The sequence below is a fragment of the Gracilinanus agilis genome, chromosome 3 (assembly GCF_016433145.1).
Source record: "Gracilinanus agilis isolate LMUSP501 chromosome 3, AgileGrace, whole genome shotgun sequence".
Lineage (NCBI taxonomy): Eukaryota > Metazoa > Chordata > Mammalia > Didelphimorphia > Didelphidae > Gracilinanus > Gracilinanus agilis.
The window spans coordinates 100,256,404-100,280,817 of record NC_058132.1 but is presented as its reverse complement, the minus strand read 5'-3'; the positions used below and the strand labels follow the sequence as shown (position 1 = coordinate 100,280,817).

Sequence of the window (24,414 nt, the reverse complement as noted above, 5' to 3'; positions counted from 1 at the left end):
TAGTAACCCATAACAGAAAATCAATGGGAGAGACAGAGTTGATAATTGACTTCAAGACATTTATGTTATCTATGTGCAAAATTTACCACCTCTTAAATGTATTTATAATCTACAAATAAAGTGAACTCTAAGACTAGAATACATATAGGGGATATAATTGTTTCAAAAGAAGGAGATGAGATAAAAGAGCCACTGAAGTAACATGAAAATCCATAAATCTGATGGCGAAAGCATAGTGAAGAACCATTTGGGTGAAGATAATAGGAAAAAAAAAGATACAGCGATCGTGTATACTATACCATCAAGTCAGAAAGCTGGAGAAATTAGATAATGAATTCAAACATTAAAGAAGAAGCAGGACATTGGCTTTTTTTTGTTTTTTAAACCTTTACCTTCCACCTTAGAATCAATACTGTGAATTGGTTCCAAGAAGAGCAATAAGGGCTAGGAATGGGAGTTAAGTGACTTGCCCAGGGTCACACAGCTAGGAAGTGTCTGAGGCCAGAATTGAACTTAGGACCTCCCTTCTCTAGGCCTGCCTCTCAAGCCACTAAGTTACCCAGTTGCCCCCAGGATATATTCTTGATGAAGGGAGGACCTTCAATAATCCCTATGTTTACTAGAGGCTTAAAATGAGGATTTTATATGTTTTCATTTTGTCTGGCAAATAATTTCATCTTTCCAAATGTTGAGGGAGGTGCCTGAGGATAACTTTTACTTGACTTGATAATGGCCCATAAGACAGAACTGGTTGGAGGGGAAGATGAAAGGAAATAAGTATATTATAGTACCTAAGTGCCAAGTACTGTACTTACTAGTTTTTACAAATATTATCTCATTTCAGTGGAGAAGTGGAAACAATGGGAACCATGGGAGAAACAGATTATATCATTTTTGAGTGCATGATAGTTAAGGAAGGAAATACCAAACACAGTCTGACAAGGAGTCTAACCCTGGTAAAAAAGGTTTTTAAAAGTTCAGGGGGATCTACGTGGCATAATCATATCTGGCTACTTTAAAAGGGAAGTCTCAAGCGGGAGGAAGGAAATAAGTTTCTTAAGGAGAGAATTTTGATTTTGCAGTGAGTCTTGTTACTGCTAGAGTTTGACACTGATTAGCTGTGAGGACCTTTTAAAGGCTAGAGAGGTGATACAGTTGTCACAATAAGCACAAAGTTATTACTAGGCTTATCACCTCAATCCACTGTCCTGGAGATAGAGCATGTTCCTCTGTTTTAGGACAGAATAATTCTTTTCGATACCAAATCAACTTCCTCTCTTTAATCTCATCCTCATATTTCTCTTCATGTAAGAAACAAAACAAACAAAAGCCAAAATTCTCAAGGCAATGGGGCATCTTTTCTTAATAATAGGTTTCTGAGGGGAACATGTCAGACTCCAAAAGTTTGAATCAGACATGGGACAGAACTTTGGCCAACTTCCAGTCTTCCTAGAAGGCATTTTAAAAAACAAACAAACAAAAAACCCTTACCTTCCACCTTAGAATTAATACTAAGTATTGGGTCCAAAGCAGAAGAGCAGTAAGGGCTGGGCAATGTGGGTTTAGTGACTTGCCCAGGGTCACACAGCCGGGAAGTGTCTGAGGTCAAATTTGAACCCAAGACCTCCCATCTCTAAGCCTGGCTCTCTATCTACTGAGGCATCTAGCTGCCCTGAGGCATTTTCTTTTGAACTGCAATAGAGCAGGTTTAAAATAATTCACTTAATTCAAGGATCTATGATTTCACCAAATTTGTACCCCTTCTAGACTGATCCGAACCCATTTTTGTTTTAGGAGACTGTCTTCAAGAGTTGATATGTCTGGGAAAAAAAAGTCAAAAGTAACCTGGCAGTCGTCTTTCTTTGAACTTAGCCAGCCTATTTCCTTGAATGACAGATTCATTACTGGTTCCCTACTTAGGATCTTTTTAGCTTGGTAGGATTTGGTGGAGTTTGTGCCTTAAGAAACAGGATCTTTTGCACCACTAGGATAAGAATTGGAGGAGGACATTATTGGAAGAGGGCAGGTATACCACAGATTGATCATTGAAAAGCATTGAAACAAAAACTTTCCCAATAGTCCTGAAGAGGAAAGAAAAAGGGTGGGTCTCTTTATGGTTGCATAGGTATCTCTCTATTGAATTCACATTTTAAAAGGGCATGTTAAAATAGAATTGAAGGCATGTAACCCTGGAAGAACACAAAAGCTGGCAGAGGCCTGTAAGGATGGCTAATACCTGTCTGAAAAATCATAAAGGCAATACAAAAATCTTTTTATTTTTTGGGGGGTGTAGGAAGAACAAAGAATGGGGGGCAGTTGGGTAACTCAGTGGATTGAGAGCTAGGCCTAGAGATGGGAGGTCCTAGGTTCAAATCTGATCTCAGATACTTCCTAGCTGTGTGACCCTGGACAAGTCACTTAACCCCCATTGCCTAGCCCTTAATGCTCTTCTGCCTTGGAACCAATTCACAGTATTGATTCTAAGATGGAAGGTAAGGGTTTTTTTTTAAAAAAAGGAACAAAGAATGAATAAGTTTGGGGTGAACAGGACATTAAAAGATAATAGAAAGCAAAACTACCCAGCTCCTATTTTGCTTCTTTTTTCTCTGTTAAGGAGAATCATCCTCAGATTGAAAAAAGGATAGGAAAGAAAAAAAGGTCAAAGGGATTTGAGCCTCAGGATAAAATGAGGACAGGGTAAGAAGAGTGCCTTGCTGTCCTCAGTGACTGCACAGAATTCAGAAAGGACCACTTCACTATCTGACTCAACCCTTAGCTCCAAAAGAATACCTTCTTCACTGAAGTCATCTCTCCTGGATGAACTACATCTCACAAGAAGGATGTGATTGCTGAAACACAGTCTATGGCCTTTAAGGAATCTTGGTGAATAAGAGAAGCTACAAGAATGGAGATGTGTAAAGGTCATTCAGATGTTTTTTCAGAGTTGGATTTCTTTTCATTCCAAGCTGGTGCATTTGATAACCATCTCTGAACAAAATTGTAGATTATTAAGTAGGTGGTTTCAAAGTCCATAGAAAGAAGTGATGACTCCAAGGAGCTAGCATGGGTTACTGAGAACAAATCATGGCAGACTTATTTCATTTCCTTTATTGACAAGGTTTCTAAATTAGTAGCTTAAGGAAATGTCATAGACTTCAGACCCTTGTTGCTGGAAGGACTCCACAGAAGATGCTACAGAAAATTTCTCCAAAGAGAGGAAAATTTAGTAGCAGGTGAGGATTGGACTAGATGACGTGACTGCTAAGGATCCTTTTGACATCAAGATTTTTGTGGCTGTGATTGAGAATGAATTTAGTTTCAATGGTTTTAAAAAGAATTTCATGATACCCTTGAGAAAACGACTCAAAGTGGTGTCATTATCTCTAGGGTAAGGGGCCTCAGTTTTACATCATGATAGAGCAGAGTTTTTGATCCCTAAAGACCTTCCCAATTCTAATATTTTTCTCTTGAAAATGAAGACAGAGCTAAGAATCACTATTTATTTTAGTGACATGTACATAGTTATTATTGAGTTTTTTAGTCATGTCCCAGGCTAGATTCCCTAGAACTCTTGTTACCCAGGATACAAAAGAGCTTCAATGAGAAAAATTCTTCTTTTAGAGCCCACTGTTCACTTAGAGCCAATATGAAGTGTTGTCCTTGAGATGGGGTGAAGCTATGGGGAGAGAGTCCACTAATTCATAGCATCTCCAGTGGTCTGGGGCAGAAGAGAATCCCCTGAAATGGAATGTAGTGGAAACAGCCCACAACTTGTAGGGAGAGGACCTGGTTTTGAGTGCTTAAGCAAATCACTGGAGTGTAGATTAAGTGTGCCATGCCATGGTATCCTTGAATCACATAGTCTTGAGATTTGGAAGGAACCTCAAACTTCATCCGATCTGTACCTGAAGAACAGTATCTTTTACAATGTACCTCCTGAGTAGCCAACCATTCTCTCTTTGTAGGAATTCAGTGATGGAAAACCCATTACCCACTAAGATAGCCTGACTAGTGATTGTTAGGGAGTCCATAGGATCATCCGAATCTGCTATAGGACAGAGTGTGTCTGGCTTTCCTCTTCTCGGCCACAGATTCTAAGATGGGGCAGTCACTCTTCCCCCAGATTCCATCAGTAATTAGCTCTTCCTTGTTTTTAAGCACTAAGTCAAGAATAGCATTTCCCTTCATTTCTTCCTTCTTCCTTCTCAGGACATTTTTAGAAGTTGCTCTGCTCAGAGAGAGAATAAAAATAGATGTGGAGAAAATAAAATCATTTATAATTCTATCATGCCTCTCTACCAGGCCTATGATTCCTGACACTATTTACTTTATCATTTTGTCCAGGTAGTATTAATCTAATGATAATATTTCTTCTGTTTCTGCTTCCAGTGATCTTTACCTAAATGCTCTCAAATATGTTTTTTTTTTTTAAACCCTTACCTTCTGTCTTGGAGTCAATACTGTATTGGCTCCAAGACAGAAGAGTGGTAAGGGTAGGCAATGGGGGTCAAATGACTTGCCCAGCGTCACACAGCTGGGAAGTGTCTAAGGCCAGATTTGAACCTAAGACCTCCTGTCTCTAGGTCTGACTCTCAATCCACTGAGCTACCCAGCTGCCCCCTCTCAACTATGTTTTAAAAAAAAATTGCTAACACACACACACACACACACACACACACACACACACACATATATATAAAATTCAGTTGTTTCAGTTATGGACAACTCAGTGTGATTGCATTTTGAATTTTCTTGGCAGAGATACTGGAGTGGTTTTCCACTTTCTTTTCCAGTACACTTAATAGATGAGGAAACAGGCTAATAGAATGAAGTGACTTGTCCAGGATCACACAGCTAGTAAGTGTCTGAGGCTAGATTTGACCCCGTGAAGATGAGTGTTTCTGACTCCAAGCTCAGTTGCTCTATCCACTGGTGTCACCTAGCTTCTCTCTCTCATGCATACATACATGCACACATACATATACATGTATATATATGTATATTTATATATATATCTCCTTTCTATGTGCTGGGCTCATTATAGTTATCTCATTTGATCCTCACAATAACCCTAGGAAGTAGGGGTTATTATTATCTCTGTTTTACAGATGGGGAAGCTGAGGCAGAAGAAAGTGACTTGCCCAAGGTCACATAGCTAGTAAATATCAGAAGTGGGTCATCCTGACTCCAGGCCCAGTGTTCTATCCATTATACTGCCCAACTGCCACTTAACCACCATGAAGCATGTCTGAATTTCCTCTCCAGAATGTTGCTTCTTAATGTACATTTCCATCCATCCCATTCCAACCTTGCTTTTACATATCCTGCAACTTTTGAATAAGATATATGATACTACCCCACCAGCTGATTTTCTTCTTTTTATTTTTCAAAATTTAGGTATATTCTTCAGAGCTATATTTCTAACCATGTATTCCACACCATTATGTCTTAGTGATATCTGTGAGGTCAAATTTATTTCCTTATATTAAGAGGTGGCTAGACAATGCAGTGGGAGTGTTAGGCCTGGAGTCAGGAAGACCTGAATTCAAATTCTGCTTTGTGTGACTTTGTGTTACTCCAAGCAAGTCACTTCATATCTATCTGCATCAGTTTTCTCAACTGTAAAATGGGGATAATAATAGCACCTATCTCTTGGGATTGTTATGAGAATCAAATGAGATAATAATTGTAAAGCATTTAGCACAGTGCTTGGCATATATATATGCATATATATACATATATATAGTGCTATTATGTTAGCTATATTAAGATATCTGCTTTTCTTTCCTTGTTACCCATGTTTTCTTTGTTTATAAACAGATGAGACCATAGACACTATTCTAGATTTTGGCCTCCTGTGAGTTACAGAGGTGGGGTAAGAGTGGAACAGGGGGAGATGTTTATTATTCTTATTCTTATATTATATCTCCTTTCTTAATGATAATTTATTTGCCTATTTATTGTCTCCCTACCCTTTCAATTAAAAAAACAAAAACAAAAAACCATTGTAACCAATATTCATAGCCAAGCAAAACAAATTCCCATGTTATCTATAGCCAAAAAAGTTCTTACAATCATCTTGAATCTCTCATATCTGTCTGAAGGTGGGTTGAACATCATCACTCTTCTGGGATCATGCCTGGTCATTGCATTGATCAGAGTTCTTACTTTCACAGGGATATAACATAGTAAAAAGACACGGTCTTTGTTCTTTCTCTTACTGTTTCATTTCAGATTAAAGCCTTTTTTTATTAGATTGTAACACTCCAGGTACCTTTTTAGCATTACATACTTATTTCAGACCAGGAGCTTATTCTTATATGTTAAAACATGGTTGATAAATTGAAAATGTATAGTCTTCTTTTTTATGAAGATATTTTGTTTTTGCCAATTATATGTAATAACAAATTTTCACATAAATTTTCTGAAGTCATATGATTCAAATAGTCTCCCTCTCTCTCCCCTCCCAGAGCTGGCAACCAATTCAATCTGGGTTATACATGTCTAATCATGTAAAACATATTTCCATTATTCATTTTTATAAGAGAATATAATCATATAAAACCAAAACCCTCAAAATAAAAAGCCAAATAAATTAAAGTGAAATATATTATGCTTTGATTTGCAGTCTGACTCCAACAGTTCTTTCTCTAGAGGTAGACAGCATTCTTTATCATAACTTCCTCAGAATTGTCCTAAATTATTGCACTTCTGAGAGAAGCTAAGTTTATCAGAGTTGATCATTCCACAATATTGCTGTTATTGTGTACAGTGTTCTTTTGGTTCTACTTATTTTACTCTGTATCAGTTCATGAAGGTCTTTCTAGCTCTTTCTGACATCATACTGTTCATCATTTCTTATAGCACAATAGTATTCCATCATAATCATACACTACCACTTGTTCAGTCATTCTCCAATTGGTGGACATGCTCTCAATTCCTAATTCTTTACCATCACAAAAAGAGAAGCTACAAATATTTTTGTACAAGTAAGTCTCCACCCCACCTTTTTTAATTTCTTTGGGATATAGACCTAGTAGTGGTATTGCTGGATCAAAGGGTATGCATTGTTTTATTGCCCTTTTGGCAGAGTTCCAAATTGCCCTCATGGTTGGGTTGGATTAGTTCACAACTCTACCAGCAATGCATTAGTGTCCCAATTTTGTCACATCACCTCCAACATTTTTCACTTTTCTTTACTGCCATATTGGCCAATCTGATAGATATGAGGTGGTACCTCAGAGTTGTTTTAGTTTGCATTTCTTTGATTGCGAGTGACTTAGAACATTTTTTTCATATGATTATTGATTGCTTTGACTTCTTTATCTGAAAACTGCTTATTCATATCCTTTGACCATTTTAAAGTTGGGAAATAACTTGTATTCTTATAAACTTGACTTAGTTCTCTATATATTTGAGAAATGAGCCTTTTATCTGAGAAATTTGTTATAATTTTTTCCCCAGTTTGTTTTCCTTCTCATCCTGGTTACATTAGTTTTGTTTGTACAAAACCTTTTAAATTTAATATCATCAAGATTATTCATTTTATATCTTGTAATGCTCTCTCTCTTGTTTAGTCATAAATTCTTCCCTTCTCCATACCACACTTTTTCTTGGCTATCTTCACAGATCTACCTTTTTCTTCTAAAGACTTTGCTTTTGAATGGCAGCAGTAAGAAAAACATAGCTTTTGTCCCAAAGCATTCAGGTTTCTGCCCTAACTTTCATAACCTTCACTGCTTCTTTTTGGATTTTTTTAACAGTTTATACCCTTGTGACTTATTGGAAGAGATTTTTTGTTGTTCAAGTTATTTCAGTCATGTCCTACTCTTCACAACCCCATTTGGGATTTTCGTGGCAAAGATACTTGGAGTGGTTTGCCATTTCCTTCTCCAACTTATTTTACAATGGGGAACTGAGGCAAACAGGTTTAAATGACTTGCCCAGGGTCACATAGCTAGTAAGTGTCTAGAGATGGAGGGCTAGACTTGAACTGAGTAAGCTTGAAGGAGGGCTAGATTTGAACTGAGTAACCTGAAGTTTACTAAACTTCCTAATCTGAAGCCTAGCGCTCTAACCACTGCACCACCTATGTGGCCCCTGGAAGAGCAGAAGAGCCATCAGAGTGGTGAGTCTTTGGAAGGTCTCCATTATATCCTCTGTACATGCCAATAAATCTCTATTATTAATATTAGATTGACAAATAGGTGCCTCAGCTATGGAATAATCCTAATTCCTCCCCTCTACACCCAAATAATTGACTAGATTTTTGTTCTATCAGTGTATCTCAACCTTGAGTATGGTAGCCTGTGGCCAGATTCTGCAAAATTCTTAGGTAATTCTATGAAATTATTATCTAGTCTAACCATTTCAAGGAGGAGAAACCTGGGGTTCAGAAAGGATAAATGATGTGTTTCAAGACAAATAGTGGTAAATCCAGGACTAGAAGAAGGTCTTTTGATTCCCAGTCTAATGTTTTTTACACTGTCTTGAATGACCAGTTTTCTTGAAAGTAAATTGGACAAAGGGTGTGTATTGGAAAGACGAAAGCATTTATTGGGCAATACCAAGGCAGTAAGGACGGGGCCTGGTAAAATGGAGGCTTTCAGAGCCCTGCATGTGCAACTTCTCTTTTTTCTCTTTCCTATCCCCTTGTTGATGGACAACACTCATCCTTCCTCTACGTTTTTTTAAACCCTTACTTTCTTTCCTAGGAACAAGAGTAAGACAGAAAGTCAAGGGCTAAGCAACTGGGGTTAAGTGACTTGCCTACGGTCACAGAGCTAAGAAGTGTCTGAGGCCAGATTTGAACCCAGGTCTTCCTGACTCCAGGGGTGGTGCTCTATCCACTGTGCCACCTAGCTGCCTCCTTCCCCTACCCTTAAGGAAGGTAAAAGAAGAAGCTTGCAACTCATTCTGATTTCCTATTCTTTTTCATTAGCTGGCCCCAGAGAATACCCAGATGTCCTTTGAGAAAGCTATTGAACATGGTGCCACAGGGCTGGAGACCGATGTCACCGTCAGGTAAGAATGGAGGCAGGACGTTTCATATAGACAAAGGACTTGAGCTCTATACCCAGAGCCTCTGCCTCACCAACACACACACCTCACAATCTCCCCCTACCATGCTAGCAGTGAGCCACCTTTTGCAAGAAGTTCCACAAAGAACCCCCACCCCCAACACAGATATGTCCCTCCATTTCCTCCAATGTAGGCAGGGTACCTTCTCCCCCAAATATACACAAATAAATCACATGCATAATAGATACATAACGCAGCTGCCCCGTCCCTACATAAATACCCCATAGCCACACCCAATAAATACCTGCTGCCCTGCCAGCCTTCCCCCATGCCCGGTGTGCCTGTGGATTCTCTACACACACGTGTAATGGCGCACACTGATCACAGCCACAAACCTTCAGCAGCACAGGATCGTGGGCAGTTTCGATCATGGCCTGCCATATAAGATTTCCACACACATGCTTGGGCACATGGGGAGGACAGCCAAGGGATGATGTCAGCATCCTCCGTAAGAACAGGAGGACGAGGGAGAGAGTAGGGTGGCACACAGATCACGGCACTAGTGGGACAGACTCTTCAGAAGGGGGAGGAGGACACAGAGAGTAGAGACTAGGACCCTCATTCTAAGGTCAAGTAGCCTAGCCCAGATAGCAAAGAGCGGCTGCCAGCAGACCCCTGGACTGGCCTTTCAATAACTTGAACAAGTGTGTGTACATGAAGATAGCGATAGTCAAGCTGCCCTCATCATGGCGCAGGGATCTGTCAACCTAGGGAGTGAGTACTCAAGCAGACAGAAGATCCCAGGCTGGCTGGGCCTATTACCATTCATTGTGACCTCAGGATAGTTGAAATATAAAATAATTGGAAAGTCAGAGCTTTTCAGGTGCTGGTGATTGTCTAGAATGAGCCACATTATTATAGGTGAGCCAGACAGCATTGCAGCATTTCTTGGGGTAAATGAAGATTCTGAGTAGCCCTGATTTGAGCAAGTTTGTGTGGGTCCTTTTGTTTTTCTTAAAGGCAAATTATATTGATGTGATTTTTTTACATCACCATAATTTTCTTCCAGTATCCTTTCCCTTCTACCTCCCAGATTCACTCCATATAACAAATGATATAATTTAAGGTAAAAAGAAAAAGAGCTAAAAATTTAGCATATCTGATCATTATATCAAAAAAGTCTAAAAATATGTGTACTGTACTTTGTAGTTTCTTTTTGTGGATTTCAGAGTATAGAGAATTAGTTCTGTTATATTTGTCGTTAGGACAATGGCGATCCCTAGAAAAATCAAATAGTCTGTCACTGTAAGAATGAATTATGGGGTGGATTGAGAGCCAGGCCTAGAGATGGGAGGTCCTAGGTTCAAATCTGGCCTCAGACACTTCCCAGCTGTGTGACCTTGGGCAAGTCACTTGACCCCCATTGCCTACCCTTACCACTCTTCCACCAAGGAACTAATAATAGACAGAAGTTAAGGGTTTAAAAATATTAAAAAAAAAAAAAGAATGAATTATGGGGGGCAGCTGGGTAGCTCAGTGGATTGAGAATCAGGCCTAGAGATGGGAGGTCCTAGATTCAAATTTGACCTCAGACACTTCCCAGCTGTGTGACCCTAGGCAAGTCATTTGACCCCCATTGCCTAGCCCTTACCACTCTTCTGTAAGAGTTTAAAAAATAAAAGAATGATTTATGACTATGGTCTGGGCTGTAGATAATATGTTAAAGAACTTGATTTTGATGCTAAATGGCCCCAGATTCTGTTGGTTAATCATGTGTTTGGGGAGCTTTCCTCCCCATGTCACTAGAATTCAGTAGCTAGGAGATGAAACTAGCTGTCCCTTCTGAATTCTCCTCCTTCGGGAAATAACAATGTAGTAACAATGTAGTAAATGCCTCTTACCTCTCTGTCTACAGTTATGATGGTGTGCCTTTCCTCATGCATGATCACAACCTGAGAAGAACAACCAATATCCATGAAATCATGCCAGATCTCTCTAGCTTGCCTTCCTCTATGTTCACCTGGCAAACCCTGGAAACCCTGAACTCAGGTCAATGGTTCTTCAAGGTAACAGGGCCCAGATCAGAGTTGATCAACATGAATTGACACATGGGCAAAACTAATTGGGTCCCCCTGTCAGAATGAAAGAGTTTTGGAGTTCTAAGAGATCTCAGCAACCACTTTAATCTGATCCATTCCCCAAAAGGGATCTCTCTTCAACAACATACTTAATGAGTGACTACCCTGCCTTTGCCCTTAAAGTTCATGCCTGTTTCGGTGGCTCATCATTAATATGACTGTTGGCAGGAGAAGAGAAAAAAAAATAAAATCATAGAACTGGAAAGGGAACACAAAGTTCATCTGTTTTGTCCAACCTCCTTATTTTATAAATGAGGAAACAGACCCAGTAAAAATAAGAAGCTTGTTCCTCAGATCCAGACTTCTTCCTCAAATGTGGGCTCCTGAAACTTTCATCCAGCTTCAAGGGACATTTTAGATTATCCTCAATCTCAGACCACAACCCATGAGCCCTCATCTGATACTTTTTTTACCAGGACATAAAAATACACATTAATTCAAAGCAAAGGCATCTAGTGAAGTGGAATATCAAATGAATTACCTCAAATCAGGTAATATTTGTAAAGCACTTAGTCCAATGCCTGGCACACAGTAGGTACTTACTAAATACTTATACCCTCTTTCCTTTCCAAAACTTCCATCATAAATGCAAGAACACATTCTCCAAAAGATTTCCAAACTTCTGGTAGAAGATGAAACACATATTGCTTGGATAAACTCATGTTATTAGGGCCATAAAGTTCATACTGGTCTAGTCAAACTAATTCATTATCTCAGCTTTCCTTCAATTAAGGTTGAACAACTAAGTTAAAACAAATTAGTAAACAGACTAAGTTATAGATTTAAACACTCGGTTTGTGAAATCCTGTACTTAACAAAGCTATAAGGCTATATTCTAAATAAATTATATTGAATTAATTGAAGGGAGGAAATTTACATGTCACAAAAATAACCAGTCAGCATCAGGGGAATCCTTGTACCAATAAAATCCCTTGAAAGTTTTTTTTTCAGGATTTTGTAAATGTTATTTTATTCTTTCTCTCATTTGATTTATTTCAGAAATATCAAAAGTTTTCCCTTAATGTTATTCCATGAGTCAGGTTTTGGCCAGGTGAGATTGATATTAGCAGGAAATAGGTTTTGGTTTGCTAAATGTTCTAGGAGAAATGGCCCTAAGCCCCAAATAATAAAATCCAATAAAGAGAAAAATAATTTACATCCTTAAAATAGTTTGTAAAATTCTCATAGTACTGTCATCTACATACCTCCAGCTCACTGTCCCTCCTTCTTCAAAGAGTTAGCCTGCTTCAGTTTTCCTTTCAACCTAACCCCTGCCCTATCTTGGTGACTTCAGTACTATAAGCTAATATCTTCTTATAAAGCCTTGCAACCAAGTTAATCATACTCTTCGACTTTCCATAATATAGATTTACTCTAACTTCCTTCAGGTTTTCCCATTTCTGTGCATGGTACCCTATCCTTTCAGTGACCTTGGTTCAGTCTTAGTTATTCCTAACTCTTACCTCTATCTCATCCTATAGGTCCATGTTGACAAGTCTTCTTGACTATGTGCAACAACTCTTGCATCTGTTTTCTCTCCATTCATATAGTATCCATCCTAACTTGGACCCTCATTGCCTGTTGTCTAGATTAAAGCAGTAGCTTCCTAATTGGTTTCTCTACTTCTAATCTCCTTCCAATCTGTCCTCCACACAGTAGCCAATAACTATGCTAAAACACTGATCTGGCCATCTTGCCACCCCCTACCCCCGCATGATACCTTTTCTGATACCTAGAATTACCACCACTTTCTTGAAATTATTTTCTATGACAATATACTTATTTGTGTACTTACTGCATTCTCCTGACCCCATGGAAAGTAAGCTCCTCAAGGGCAAAGATTGGTTCATTTTTGTCTTTGTATTTCCTGGTGCCCAGCACATTGCCTTAAACAATAGTGAGTGCTTAACATTTCTGAAATCAAATTTTGTTCCTCCAAATTAATTTTGTATTATATCGTCTGGTTTTTGGCAGTTTCATTAGAATAGTATTGTTTTGTTTTTTTTCTTCTGGAAGTGAACTATGGATCCTATCAATTAGCACTTTGTTTTCTTTGTTCAGAGATTTGGAAAACTGTTTTTGTATTATTGCATCATTGAATTTGGGTTTTTTGTTTGTTTTCACTTGTGTTCTTTTGGTAGATAATTGGTAATCCTGTCTCTATGCATCCTGTCTTTGCAAACAATGTATTTTGCTTATATGGAGATCATGTTTTCTTTCAACATTTTAACTTTTTCCTTTGTCTTTTTGCAGATTATCTTTCTCTTCTGTGTATTTTGTACTCCCAATCAGTTATTCCTCTCTTTGTTTTTTTGGGTGAGACTTGCTATCATGAAATAAAATGTTTCTATTCTCCTGTACAGTCTTAAATTCTGCATTCATATTATTATTTTTCTTCTAAATGATTCAGGAACATTCTATTGATGCATGCATTCTAGCATCCACAGGTCTTCTGCCTCATTGGATGTTGATTCATGTTTTTTGTCTTGCAATATATTTATTCATAGATGCCTGGGTACTTTTACTTATCTGGAGGCTATATTTCTAGATAATTTCCTGTAGGATGATGTCCAGGCTTTTTGTCATGATCTTCTGGTAGTCCAATAATTCTTAAATTGTCTCTCCTGGGTCTGTTTTCCAGATCTGAGGTTTTGTCAATGAGCTGTTTCATATTTTCCTCAATTTTTTCATTCTTTTGATTTTGTTTTATAGATTCTTGCTGCCTTGTGAAGTCATTTGCTTCTAGTTGTTGGATTCTAATTTTTAAAGACTGAATTTCATCTTTGGCTTTTTGATCATCCTCCTTCTGGTCTGATTTTCTTTGTAGGTCATCTTTCACCTTTTTTGCCTCATTTTCAAGCTGGTCAATTTTGGCTTTCAAGACACTATTTTCTTGTTTGAGTTCATGTATTTTCTTTTCCCAATTGTCTTTAGTCTCTCTCTTTCTCTCTTTTTTTTTAACCCTTAACTTCTGTGTATTTGCCCCCATGTGGAAGAATGGTAAGGGCTAGGCAATGGGGGTCAAGTGACTTGCCCAGGGTCACACAGCTGGGAAGTGTCTGAGGTTGGATTTGAACCCAGGACCTCCCATCTCTAGGCCTGACTCTCAATCCACTGAGCCGCACAGCTGCCCCCTCCCCCACCTTTTTTTAGGCAATGAGGGTCAAGTGACTTGCCCAGGGTCACACAGCTGGGAAGTATCTGAGGTCAGATTCAGTCTCTCTTGATTTTTTTTGAGTTTTTGAGTTAACTGGATTTTGAGTTCTTCACCCCAGTTTCAGTGTTTTTTTCTTGGTGTTCTTTGGTTCTCCTCTGATCCATTTGCTTTTTGTTCATTTCCTGGAAAGAAGCTGTCAATTGTAATTTATTTTTTTCTTTTTCTGTTGTTTACTTATATTTTTTCCTTCTTTCCCCTGTGTAATCTAACTCCTCTGATTATTAGCTGGATCTGTGGGTTTGGGCTATTCTGTCCTAAAGGGGCTTCTCTGCTCTGCTGATTGAAGAGATTAATGAGCCCTGAGACCAGATCTTCCCCAGCTAGTTAATCCCCCAGAAGTGATTACAGCTACTTTCACTGCAGTCTATGGGTGGGGTGGGGTGTTAGAGCTTCCCTGCCCTCTGAAGACTTTTTTTTTAAAAAAAACCCTTACCTTCTGTCTTGTTGGCTCCAAGGCAGAAGAGAAGTAAGGGCTAGGCAATGGGGGTCAAGTGACTTGCCCAGGGTTACACAGCTGGGAAGTGTCTGAGGCCAGATTTAAATCCAGGACCTCCCGTCTCAAGGTCTGGTTCTTGATCCACTGAGCTACCCACATGCCCCCTCCTCTGAAGACTTCTCATCTGCCCTACTGATAAGATTAAGCCAGAGTGGAGTTGTTCTGCAGAGCCAGATGTTCCTGGAGGCCAAAACCTAGAGAAGGTGGTGGGGGGGGGTTTGCAAGATGGAGTGTTTTGGCTGTGACTAGGCTGTCCTCTCTGTTCTTCTCCTCCAGATGCCTCTCTGCCCTCTGTGATCAAAGGTCCTGAGCCTGGTACAACTGTGCCAGCAAGGCACTCCCTCAGGACTAACGCCCTTGCTTGCTCAGAGATTCCAGGATCTGCTGGAGACTGAGCATATTAGGTGGGGGAGGGGACCTGGGATCTTGCTTCTTCCTTTCCCCTAGAACCCAACAGTTCAAGAATTCAGGCCTTTTTTTCCCCATACCTTTTAAGTTGGGTTCAGCAGGAGGATCCCCCAGCTCTGTTCTCTTGTCAGATTTGGTTTTCTGTCCCTTAAAAGCACTTTGTCCTTGATTGGTGTTGAAGGATTTTCAGAGGTCAGGAGCCTTGCTGCATCTAAGCCGCCATCTTCCTAGAATCTCTCTGGATGGAGGCCATAGTCTTTTCTTTCTTTTTTTTTTTAAACCCTTACCTTCAGTCTTAGAATTGATACTGTGTATTGGTTCTAAGGCAGAAGAGTGATAAGGGCTAGGCAATGGGGGTTAAGTGACTTGCCCAGGATCACACAGCTAGGAAGTGTCTGAGGTCAGATTTGAACCTAGGACCTCCTATCTCTAGGCCTGGCTCTCAATCCACTGAGATACCCCACTGCCTCCCATATTCCTTTCTATTATTAACATTTTTCCTATTGGTTTATCTTCTTATGCTAACTTCTTTAACTGAGTTTTCTTCTTTTTAAGATATTTGGTAATGTCAGTCTTCTTTTTTCTTCTTATAGTTAGTTCATCATTGTAGTCCTCACTTGCTCACTTTCTGATTCCTTCCTCTTTGATTATGGTTTTCCTGGGGATTAGACCTCAAATCCGTTTCAAACACTTCCTTTGCCAGGAAGTTCACCATTTCATGGCCTCAATTTCTTCCCTAAGTGGAAGGACAGAACATGCCCTACCTGTACGCTGGGCTATTACTCTCAAGTTTAATAGAGTGCCACACAGTTACATACATGTCCTGCCCTAGTTCCCTGTGTTTCTTTGGCTGACTCCTTTACTTGTCAAATAGCAATGGAAATAGGGAACAACTTTGTTTTATTCATATACTTTTGAGGAAAATTTTCAGTGTTTCTCCACTGGGAAAGAATGTTATCCTGTAATTTTGGCTTCATAATTGTGAACCTATTTTAAAGATTGTCCCTTCCATGCTAGTGTTTCTTAGGGTGATTTTTTTTCAAATTAAAAGATATTTTATTTTCCCAATTACATATGATAACAATTTTCAACATAAGTTTTCTGAAATCATAAGATCCAAATTATCTCCCTCCCTGGCACTCTGAGATGGTAAGCAATTTGATCTGGGTTATACATGTATTATCATGCAAAACATACTTCCTTATTTGGCATTGTTATAAAAGCACACTCCTATCAAACTAAAAACCCAAAATAAAACCATAAATAAACTAATATGAAAGATTATATATTTTGATCTGCATCTGACTCCAACATTCTTTGTCATAATTTCTTCAGAATTGTCCCAGATCATTGCATTGCTGAGAGTAGTTAAGTCTTTCACAATTCATCATTGTACAGTATTGCCATTACTGTATAAAATGTTCTTTATGGAGATTTTTAAAAAATCCATGTTAGTGCCATTTTGTTAGACTTTTTGTCTATCTATTTACATCAAATGTCTTTTTTTATTTATATGATTGATTATAGTAGTTTTCCTAATGTTGGACTATCCTTGTATCCTTAGAATAAATATCTTTCTTTCAGGCAGTGAATAATTTTGCAGATAAATTAACGCAATCTCTTTCCTAAATTTTAATTTAGAATTTTTCCATTGGTATTCATTGGTGACATTATTTTTCAGTAAAACAGCAGTTTCTCATAAAAGGAATATAGGAGCATGTACATTTTAGTTATTGGATTTTTATAGCAAAGATATTGCTGTTTGAATATTTGACAATCCAAAGAAAGAACTGTGGGCGCAGAAACACAGAAGAAAAACAACTGCTTGATCACATGAGTCAAATGGAGATATAATTGGGGATTCTAAACGATCATCCTAGTACAAATATCAATAATATGGAAATAGGTCTTGATCAATGACACATGTAAAACCCAGTGAAATTGCATGTTGGCTATGGGAGTGGGGTGGAAGGAAGGGAGGGAAAGAACATGAATTGTGTAACCATGGAAAAATTTTCTTAATCAATAAAAAAATATAAAAAAATGAATATTTGACAAATTCTCTTACAAATTCATTTGGAACAGAACATTTTTCTTTGCTGCTTAATTTATTTCTTGCCTAATTTCTCTTGCTGAGATTTAGCTTTTTTAGTATTTACGAGAATGTTTTATATTTTGCAGATAATCATCTATTTTCTTTAAATTTTAAATTTTCTAGTAATTAGGAATAGTTTTTGAAAAAGTTTAAAATTTCCTGACTGCTTGATGTATATTCAACATATTCATTTTCATTTTTGGTAATTCTGTTCTATTTTATAGTTATTTAATGATTTATTGATTTTATTAGTCTAATAAATAACTTTTAATTTTATCAGCCCAGTCTTTTCTCCATTTTTTTATAATCTTCCAGCTTTCTTTTTCTCTATTTGTTTTGTTTTTGATAATTTATTTTCTAGTTTCTTAAATTCCATGCTCAATTTCTCCATTCTGAAACTAATGGGCGCAAGTTGCAGAAGCAGAGTTAGACTCAATGTAATCAAACATTTTCTAATAATAAACTGTCCAGAGAATGCACTTACTTTTGAGGTAGTGGATTCCTCATGACTAGAAGTCTTTGAGTAGAGTTCAGATGAACACTTTTCAGATATTCTATAGTATCAAGAATTCCTGCTCAGAGATGAATTGGTCTAGATGGCCTGTGAGCCCTCATCTAACTCTGGCTCTGTGATTTTGAAGAAACAGAAGAGCAGATGGGCTACCAGTAAAGAGATATATTCTGTTTTGTATGAGGACAATGTAGTGTATGGGGATCTAGGAAATGGTTGCCAATTTGTTCACTGCCATTATTGCTTGATTCTAGGCCCAGCCATTTAAATATATGCCACCACTGACAAAAGAGGATGAATTGATGGCAAAAAATCAGTCAATTATGAAGCTAAGCAATTTCTTGAGACTTGCAAACAAGGAAAATAAACTGGTGATATTTGATCTCTACCGTCCCCCAAGGAAACATCCTTACAGAGATAAATGGATCATTAGAGTGTTAGAAGTGATACTCAATGAAGTTGGGATAAAAAACCATCTGGTAGGTCTGTCAATCAATCAACATTTTTTTTAAAGCACCTACTATGTATCAGGCACTGTGCTAAGTACTAAGTAAAGAGAAAGGAAAAGGGAGAAAGGAGAGGAATGGGAAATTTGGCAGGTAGTCCTAGCATCTAACCATCTTCCTTGTCACTTTCATTTTTTGAAGATATCAGTTTCTGGATTTCAACATGAGGACCTTCCAGTGTGGTTATGGAAAAAGTTCTGTACTTAGTATTGAAAGTAGTGGTATTGAAAGACCTAGATTCAATTTTTGGCTCAGACACTTGCCATGTGTAACTTGGGCAAATCATTTAATAGATTAATTATAGACTCAGTAGAAATGTCAGCTATTGTTTCTTTACTTTCGAGTGGTCATTTTCCTAATAGGATTATCCATTTGCAAATGAACTAAGCCTGATTGGTAATATTGGCCAAGAACCATTTGAAACCATAGAGAAATGCTACTTTTTTTTTTTTTTAAAGAAGCACAAGTATTCCAGCTTTGGCTGTTTCTTTGCCATTTTTTTCTAGTTTATAGCAAACTCATAGGTTTTAGAGCTTAAAGGGACTTTAGACACTATCTCTTCCAAACCCTTCATTTCATAAATGAGGAAACAGAACCAGAAAGGGTAAATGACTTTCCCAAGGTCACACAGGATCAATGTAGTCCAACACTGCCCTCTCTCATGAAGATATTGAGTGCTATTCAGCTAGCCTCAAGTCTCAGTGACCAGCAAAAGGGCCTTGCTCGTAGTAGGTACCCAATTTGTAGTGCTGGACAGCTAAAAGAACAGTGTTCTTAGGGAACTCTGCTCTGAAAAAACTTCAAGGAGGGTTCCTAGAAGAGCTCACCTGGCAAATATTTGTTGGATGGCTGCTCCCAAGCTACTACCAGGATCCCTTTTTCTTCTTTCATTACTGTCAGACTTCACAGGGATGGAGCCAGTTCCAAATGCAGCTTGAGAGTTTCAGGGGGTTCAAATAGAAAAAAGACAACTGGGTTGGATGTTGGGAGTGGGGAGAGATGGAAGAGAAATCATACTTGTTCTTCACTCCAGAAGGTACAGCTAGAAGCAACTGTTAAAAGTTGCTAAGGGTGAAGATTTGGATTTAATGTAGGGAGGAAACTTCCAAACAGTTAAAAGTGGCTTAAAGTAGGCTTACAGATTGCTTTCTAAGGTAGTGAGCTCACTGTAAATAAAGGTTAAATGATCATCTGTTGGGGAAGATACAGAGCTGATTCCTGTTGAGGTATGGTTTGAATTGGATGCCTTCTCACATTCCTTATGACTCTTTGGGTCCTGGTTTAAGAACTCCATTTCTTCTCCAGTTAATTCCCTCTGCATGGTGTGAAAGAGAGAATGCTGGACTGGGAGTTAGAAGAGCTGAGTTCAATTCCTGGCTCTGTCAATACCACTGGTGTGACATTAGGTAACCTTACTTACTTGTTTGGGCAGCAGTTCTCTCATCAAGTCTAAGGAGGGTTTGTATTGGGGCCATTCCAAGGTTTCTTCTAACTCTAGAGTCTATGATTTCTTGGAATGTATCATCTGTCCAATGAGAATGCTAAGATTTTTTGGCATTATTATGTGCTAGCATTGGCCGTTCTAAAACACACAAAAAATCTAATTGTGCCTACAATCACTATTCTGCCAGTGACCTGAAAGTTGGCCTCCTCTCTGCTTTTTACAGGTTCTTTGGTTGCCAGGGCAGTTCAGGGCAGATGTCCAAATGATAGCTCCAGATTTCAAACAAGTACTGGGAAAGAAGTTGCCTCTTTTTGACCTCTTGAGAATGAAAATTGATGGATTGAACCTTGGTTACAAGGATATAAACAGCAAGGATATCAAGTAGGTGATGCCCAAAAGAGATGGGGGCAATCCTGTCCCTTCCTACCCATATTTTTTCTAACCATTCCTTTGCACCAGAAAATTTAATTTTGGAGTCCATGAATTTGGAATTTTTTCATTATTAGCATAGTGATAATTATATATATATAATTATATATATATTTCACTATAATTGGTTTCCTTTATATATATAAATATAATTATATATATATATAATTTTATAATATATATTTATATATATATAATATATATTTAATAATATATATAATTATATATATATATATATAATTTTATGTGTTTAAGAGCATTATGCTGAAGAGTTCTAGATTTCAACTCAATTGCCAGAAGGTTCCATGACATAAGAAAGAACCTCTACTCAACACAGACCCTTTGCTCTAGTCATTATCTTGTTCTCTCTATGTAAGCCTTCAGTCCTTTTAGAATGCCTTCCTCTTGCTTCTCTGTTAATCCATCCCTCTATTTTCATCAGAAAATCTTCATTGATTGAACCCAATTGCTCCTCTGATAATCTAAAATGTAATTTCTTGTTTGTCTTAATTTGGACTCTGATGTTGATTATTTTATAGGCTTATTTTTCTAAGGCCAGGACTCAGAAAGCCGTTACTGCCTTTCCCTTCCATGAATTTCATTTACATAGGAACACCAAGTGATGTCTTAATCATGGTCCTGTGGTTCAAATAGGCAAATCTGATAACTGATTGAAAAGAGAACTTTATTATCCTTTTCTAATGTAAATAAAAGCAGAATTTATGCATTTTGGTGGGAAGGTCAACTAGTATCAATACACAAAATATTTGTAAATAAACAATTGGAGCAACATTTAGAGAAATATGAAATGGGATATAGGTACATTACTTTATATCAGTACATAACTTAGAGTATCAGTTCTGTGCTGATATTCTGAATTAGAAATTACTTAGAAAAATTAGAGTGGGGGAGCAGATCAGAAATACTACAAATAGTAGTCAAAGATTATGACAAACTTGAATTTGACAAACGCAGAGATTCAAGTATTTGGGATAAAAACTCACTATTCAGTAAAAATTGCTGGAACAATTGGGAAGTAGTTTAGTAGTAGTTCTGGGTATAAAGCAATATCTTACACCATTCACTAAGCTAAGATAAAAATGGGCATATGACCTACTCATAAAAGGAGATTATTATAAGAAAATTAGGAAAATAGGGAACACGTTGCCTATCAAATTTATGGATAGCAGAGGAAATTATCAGTAAATAGGAGTTGGAGAGCATTATGAGATGTAAAATGAATAATTCTGATTTCATTAAATTAAAAAGATTTTGTACAAATAAAACGTATAGCCAAGATTAAAAGGAAAACAGAAAATTGGGGAGAAAATTTTATAGACAGGTTTTCATATGGAGATCTCATATCTAAAACATATAAATTTGTAAGAATAAGAGGCATCTCCCAATTGTTAAATGGTCAAAAGATCTGAATAGACAATTTTTGGATAAAGAAATCAAAGCCACATATAGGTATATGAAAAAATGCTCTAAATTACTACTAATTGGAAAAATACAAATCAAAACAGTTCTGAGATATCATTTCACGCCTCTCAGATTGGCCAAAATGTATAAAAGGGTAAAATGACATGTTGGAGGGGATATAGAAAAATGGGGATACTAATTACATTGTTGTTGTAACTGTGAACTGATCCAACCATTCTGGAGAGCAATTTGGAATTATTCCCAGGGAGTTATAAAACTGTGTATACCCTTTAGACTGTTTATAGAAGACATCAGGGAAAAAGGAAAAAAAATTATAGTTCCAAAATATTTATAGTAGCTCTCTTTGTGGTTACAAGGAACTGGAAACTAAAGGCATGTCCGTCAATCAGGGAATGGCTGAGCAAATTGTGATATATGATTGTGATAGAATACTACTGCACCATAAGAAATGATGAACAGCTTAATTTAAAAAAACTGGGAAAAACTTACATGAAACATGAAGAGACATGAAGAGTGAAATGAGTAGGACCAAGAGAACATTATATACATCTACAGAATTAATATTAAAAGAAATTCTAAATATTCACCTCCAGAGAAAGAACTGATAAGTAGAAAATGAAAGACATACCTTTATATTATGCACAACTTTTTGTCATGTAAAGCATTCTGTGGTGTAGGAGGGGAAGGTGGGGCTGAAATAACCAGGAATAAATTCCATTTTTTTTTTAAAAAGGAAGAAAAATCAGAGTGCATCCAGAAAGGAGTGACAACATGTCAAGAGGGCAACTAAGTAAGAAATTTTTGGAGGAAATAGGGCTATTTTGTTGAGAGAAGAGAAAATTTGGAAGGTTGGGAGGAGAAAGAAGATAATGTATAGGTTGTGTTTACTGCCTTGAAATATTTGTAGGGCTTTCTTATATGAGAGAATAGACCCTTGTGTACAGAACTAAGAATGATATGGGGAGGTTACAGAGAGGTAGGTTTTGGTGTAATATATATGTACAATTAAAGGTATTTATTTCCCCAATTGCATGTAAAAACAATTTTCCACAAACATTTTCTGAAGTTACAAGATCCAAATTGTCTCTTCCTCCCTTCTCCTGGACATAGTAAGCAATTTGATCTGGGTTATATAAGTATTATTATGCAAAATATATTTCCATATTGTTCATTGTTGTAAGAAAATACTCATATTAAACCAAACACTGAAATAAAAACACAGATAAACTAAAAGTAAAAAACCATATGCTTTGATCTTTCGATTTTGTCTCCCAACAGTTCTTTATCTGGAGGTGGACAGCATTCTTTGTCACAAGATCTTCAGAATTGTCCCAGATCATTTTTGCTGAGAGTAGCCAAATCTTTCACAGTTCCACAATATTGTTGTTACCGTACACAATGTTCTCCTGGTTCTGCTTATTTCATTTTGCATCAGTTCATGCAGATCTTTCCAATTTTTATGAACTTGTCCTGGTCATCATTTCTTACAATACAATAGTATTCCATTCATCATATACCACAATTTGCTCAGTCATTCCCAAATTGATGTGGACATTCCCTTAATTTCTGATACTTGCCACTACAAAAAGGGCTACTATAAATATTTTTGTATAAGCAGGCCCCTTCTCCTTTTTTTGACCTCTTTGGGATACAAATCTAGTAGTGGTATTAAAAGATCAAGGGGGTGGAGTTATATGCACAGTTTTAAACTCCTTTGGGCATAGTTTGAAATTGCCCTCCAGAATGGTTGGATAGATCAGTTCACAGCTCCACCAACAATATGTTATTGTCCCAATTTTACTACGACCCTTCCAACATTTATCACTTTCCTTTCCTGTCATATTGCAGACGGATATGTGTGAGGTGGTACCTCAGAGTTGTTTTATTTTGCATTCTTCTAATAGAGTGATTTAGAACTTTTAAAATATGATTATGAAAACTTTGATTTCTTCATCTGAAAATTGCTTGTTCCTATCCTCTGATCATTTGTCAATTAGGGAATGACTTGTATTCTTATAAATTTGACCTAGTTCTCTATAGATTTGAGAAATGCAACCTTTATTAGAGAAACTTGTTATAAAAATGCTTCCCAATTTGTCATTTCCCTTCTAATCTTGGTTTACATTGGTTTGCTTATACAAAAGCTTTTTAATTTAATATAGTCAAAATTATTCATTTTATATCCTGTAATTTTCTTGATTTTGGCATAATATAAAGAAAAATTTTAGGATAGATAGGGCTGAAAGTAGAATGGGCTGGTTTGAGAGGAAGTGAGGTCCCCTTAGCTGGAGGCAAAATGAACACATGTTGACAGTATTAGAGACATTTTTTTTCAGGGGGTTGGACTAAATTAATCCTTCCAACACTGAAACTGTGATTTTATGAAAACCTTGATTTCCTATCAACTAATGCTTTCTCTGTTCTACTGTGCATTCTTTCAGATGCTTGGCTGACACTCTTTTCTTTCATATTAGCTTCAGAAGGGTAAAACTCCAGGTCGTTCCCCTAAAATGTGTTCTCTCACTTGCCAGAATATAGCCAAAATGATGAGATGAAAAGAGGACCTTTTTGGACATAGCAACAGACCTGGCTATGTAAATAATTGTAAAAGGCTTCTCCAGCCCTATAATTAGCTAACCATGATCCGTTCCAGAAAGTTCATGTATGCTCCACAGTGTTTTCAAGAAACTTCCTTGGGCCATCATC

At 37.4% G+C, this 24,414-nt stretch overlaps 1 protein-coding gene across 1 annotated transcript in view; it reads left to right on the top strand.

The window, feature by feature from the left end:
- GDPD4 (glycerophosphodiester phosphodiesterase domain containing 4) overlaps positions 1–24,414 on the top strand; it is an 84,221-nt gene that overhangs the window by 27,503 nt on the left and 32,304 nt on the right. Inside the window, exons 10-13 of the mRNA XM_044666000.1 lie at positions 8,942–9,024; positions 10,937–11,087; positions 18,141–18,365; positions 20,060–20,217. Coding sequence (XP_044521935.1) covers positions 8,942–9,024; positions 10,937–11,087; positions 18,141–18,365; positions 20,060–20,217 — 617 coding nt within the window. The remainder of the gene's footprint in view (positions 1–8,941; positions 9,025–10,936; positions 11,088–18,140; positions 18,366–20,059; positions 20,218–24,414) is intronic.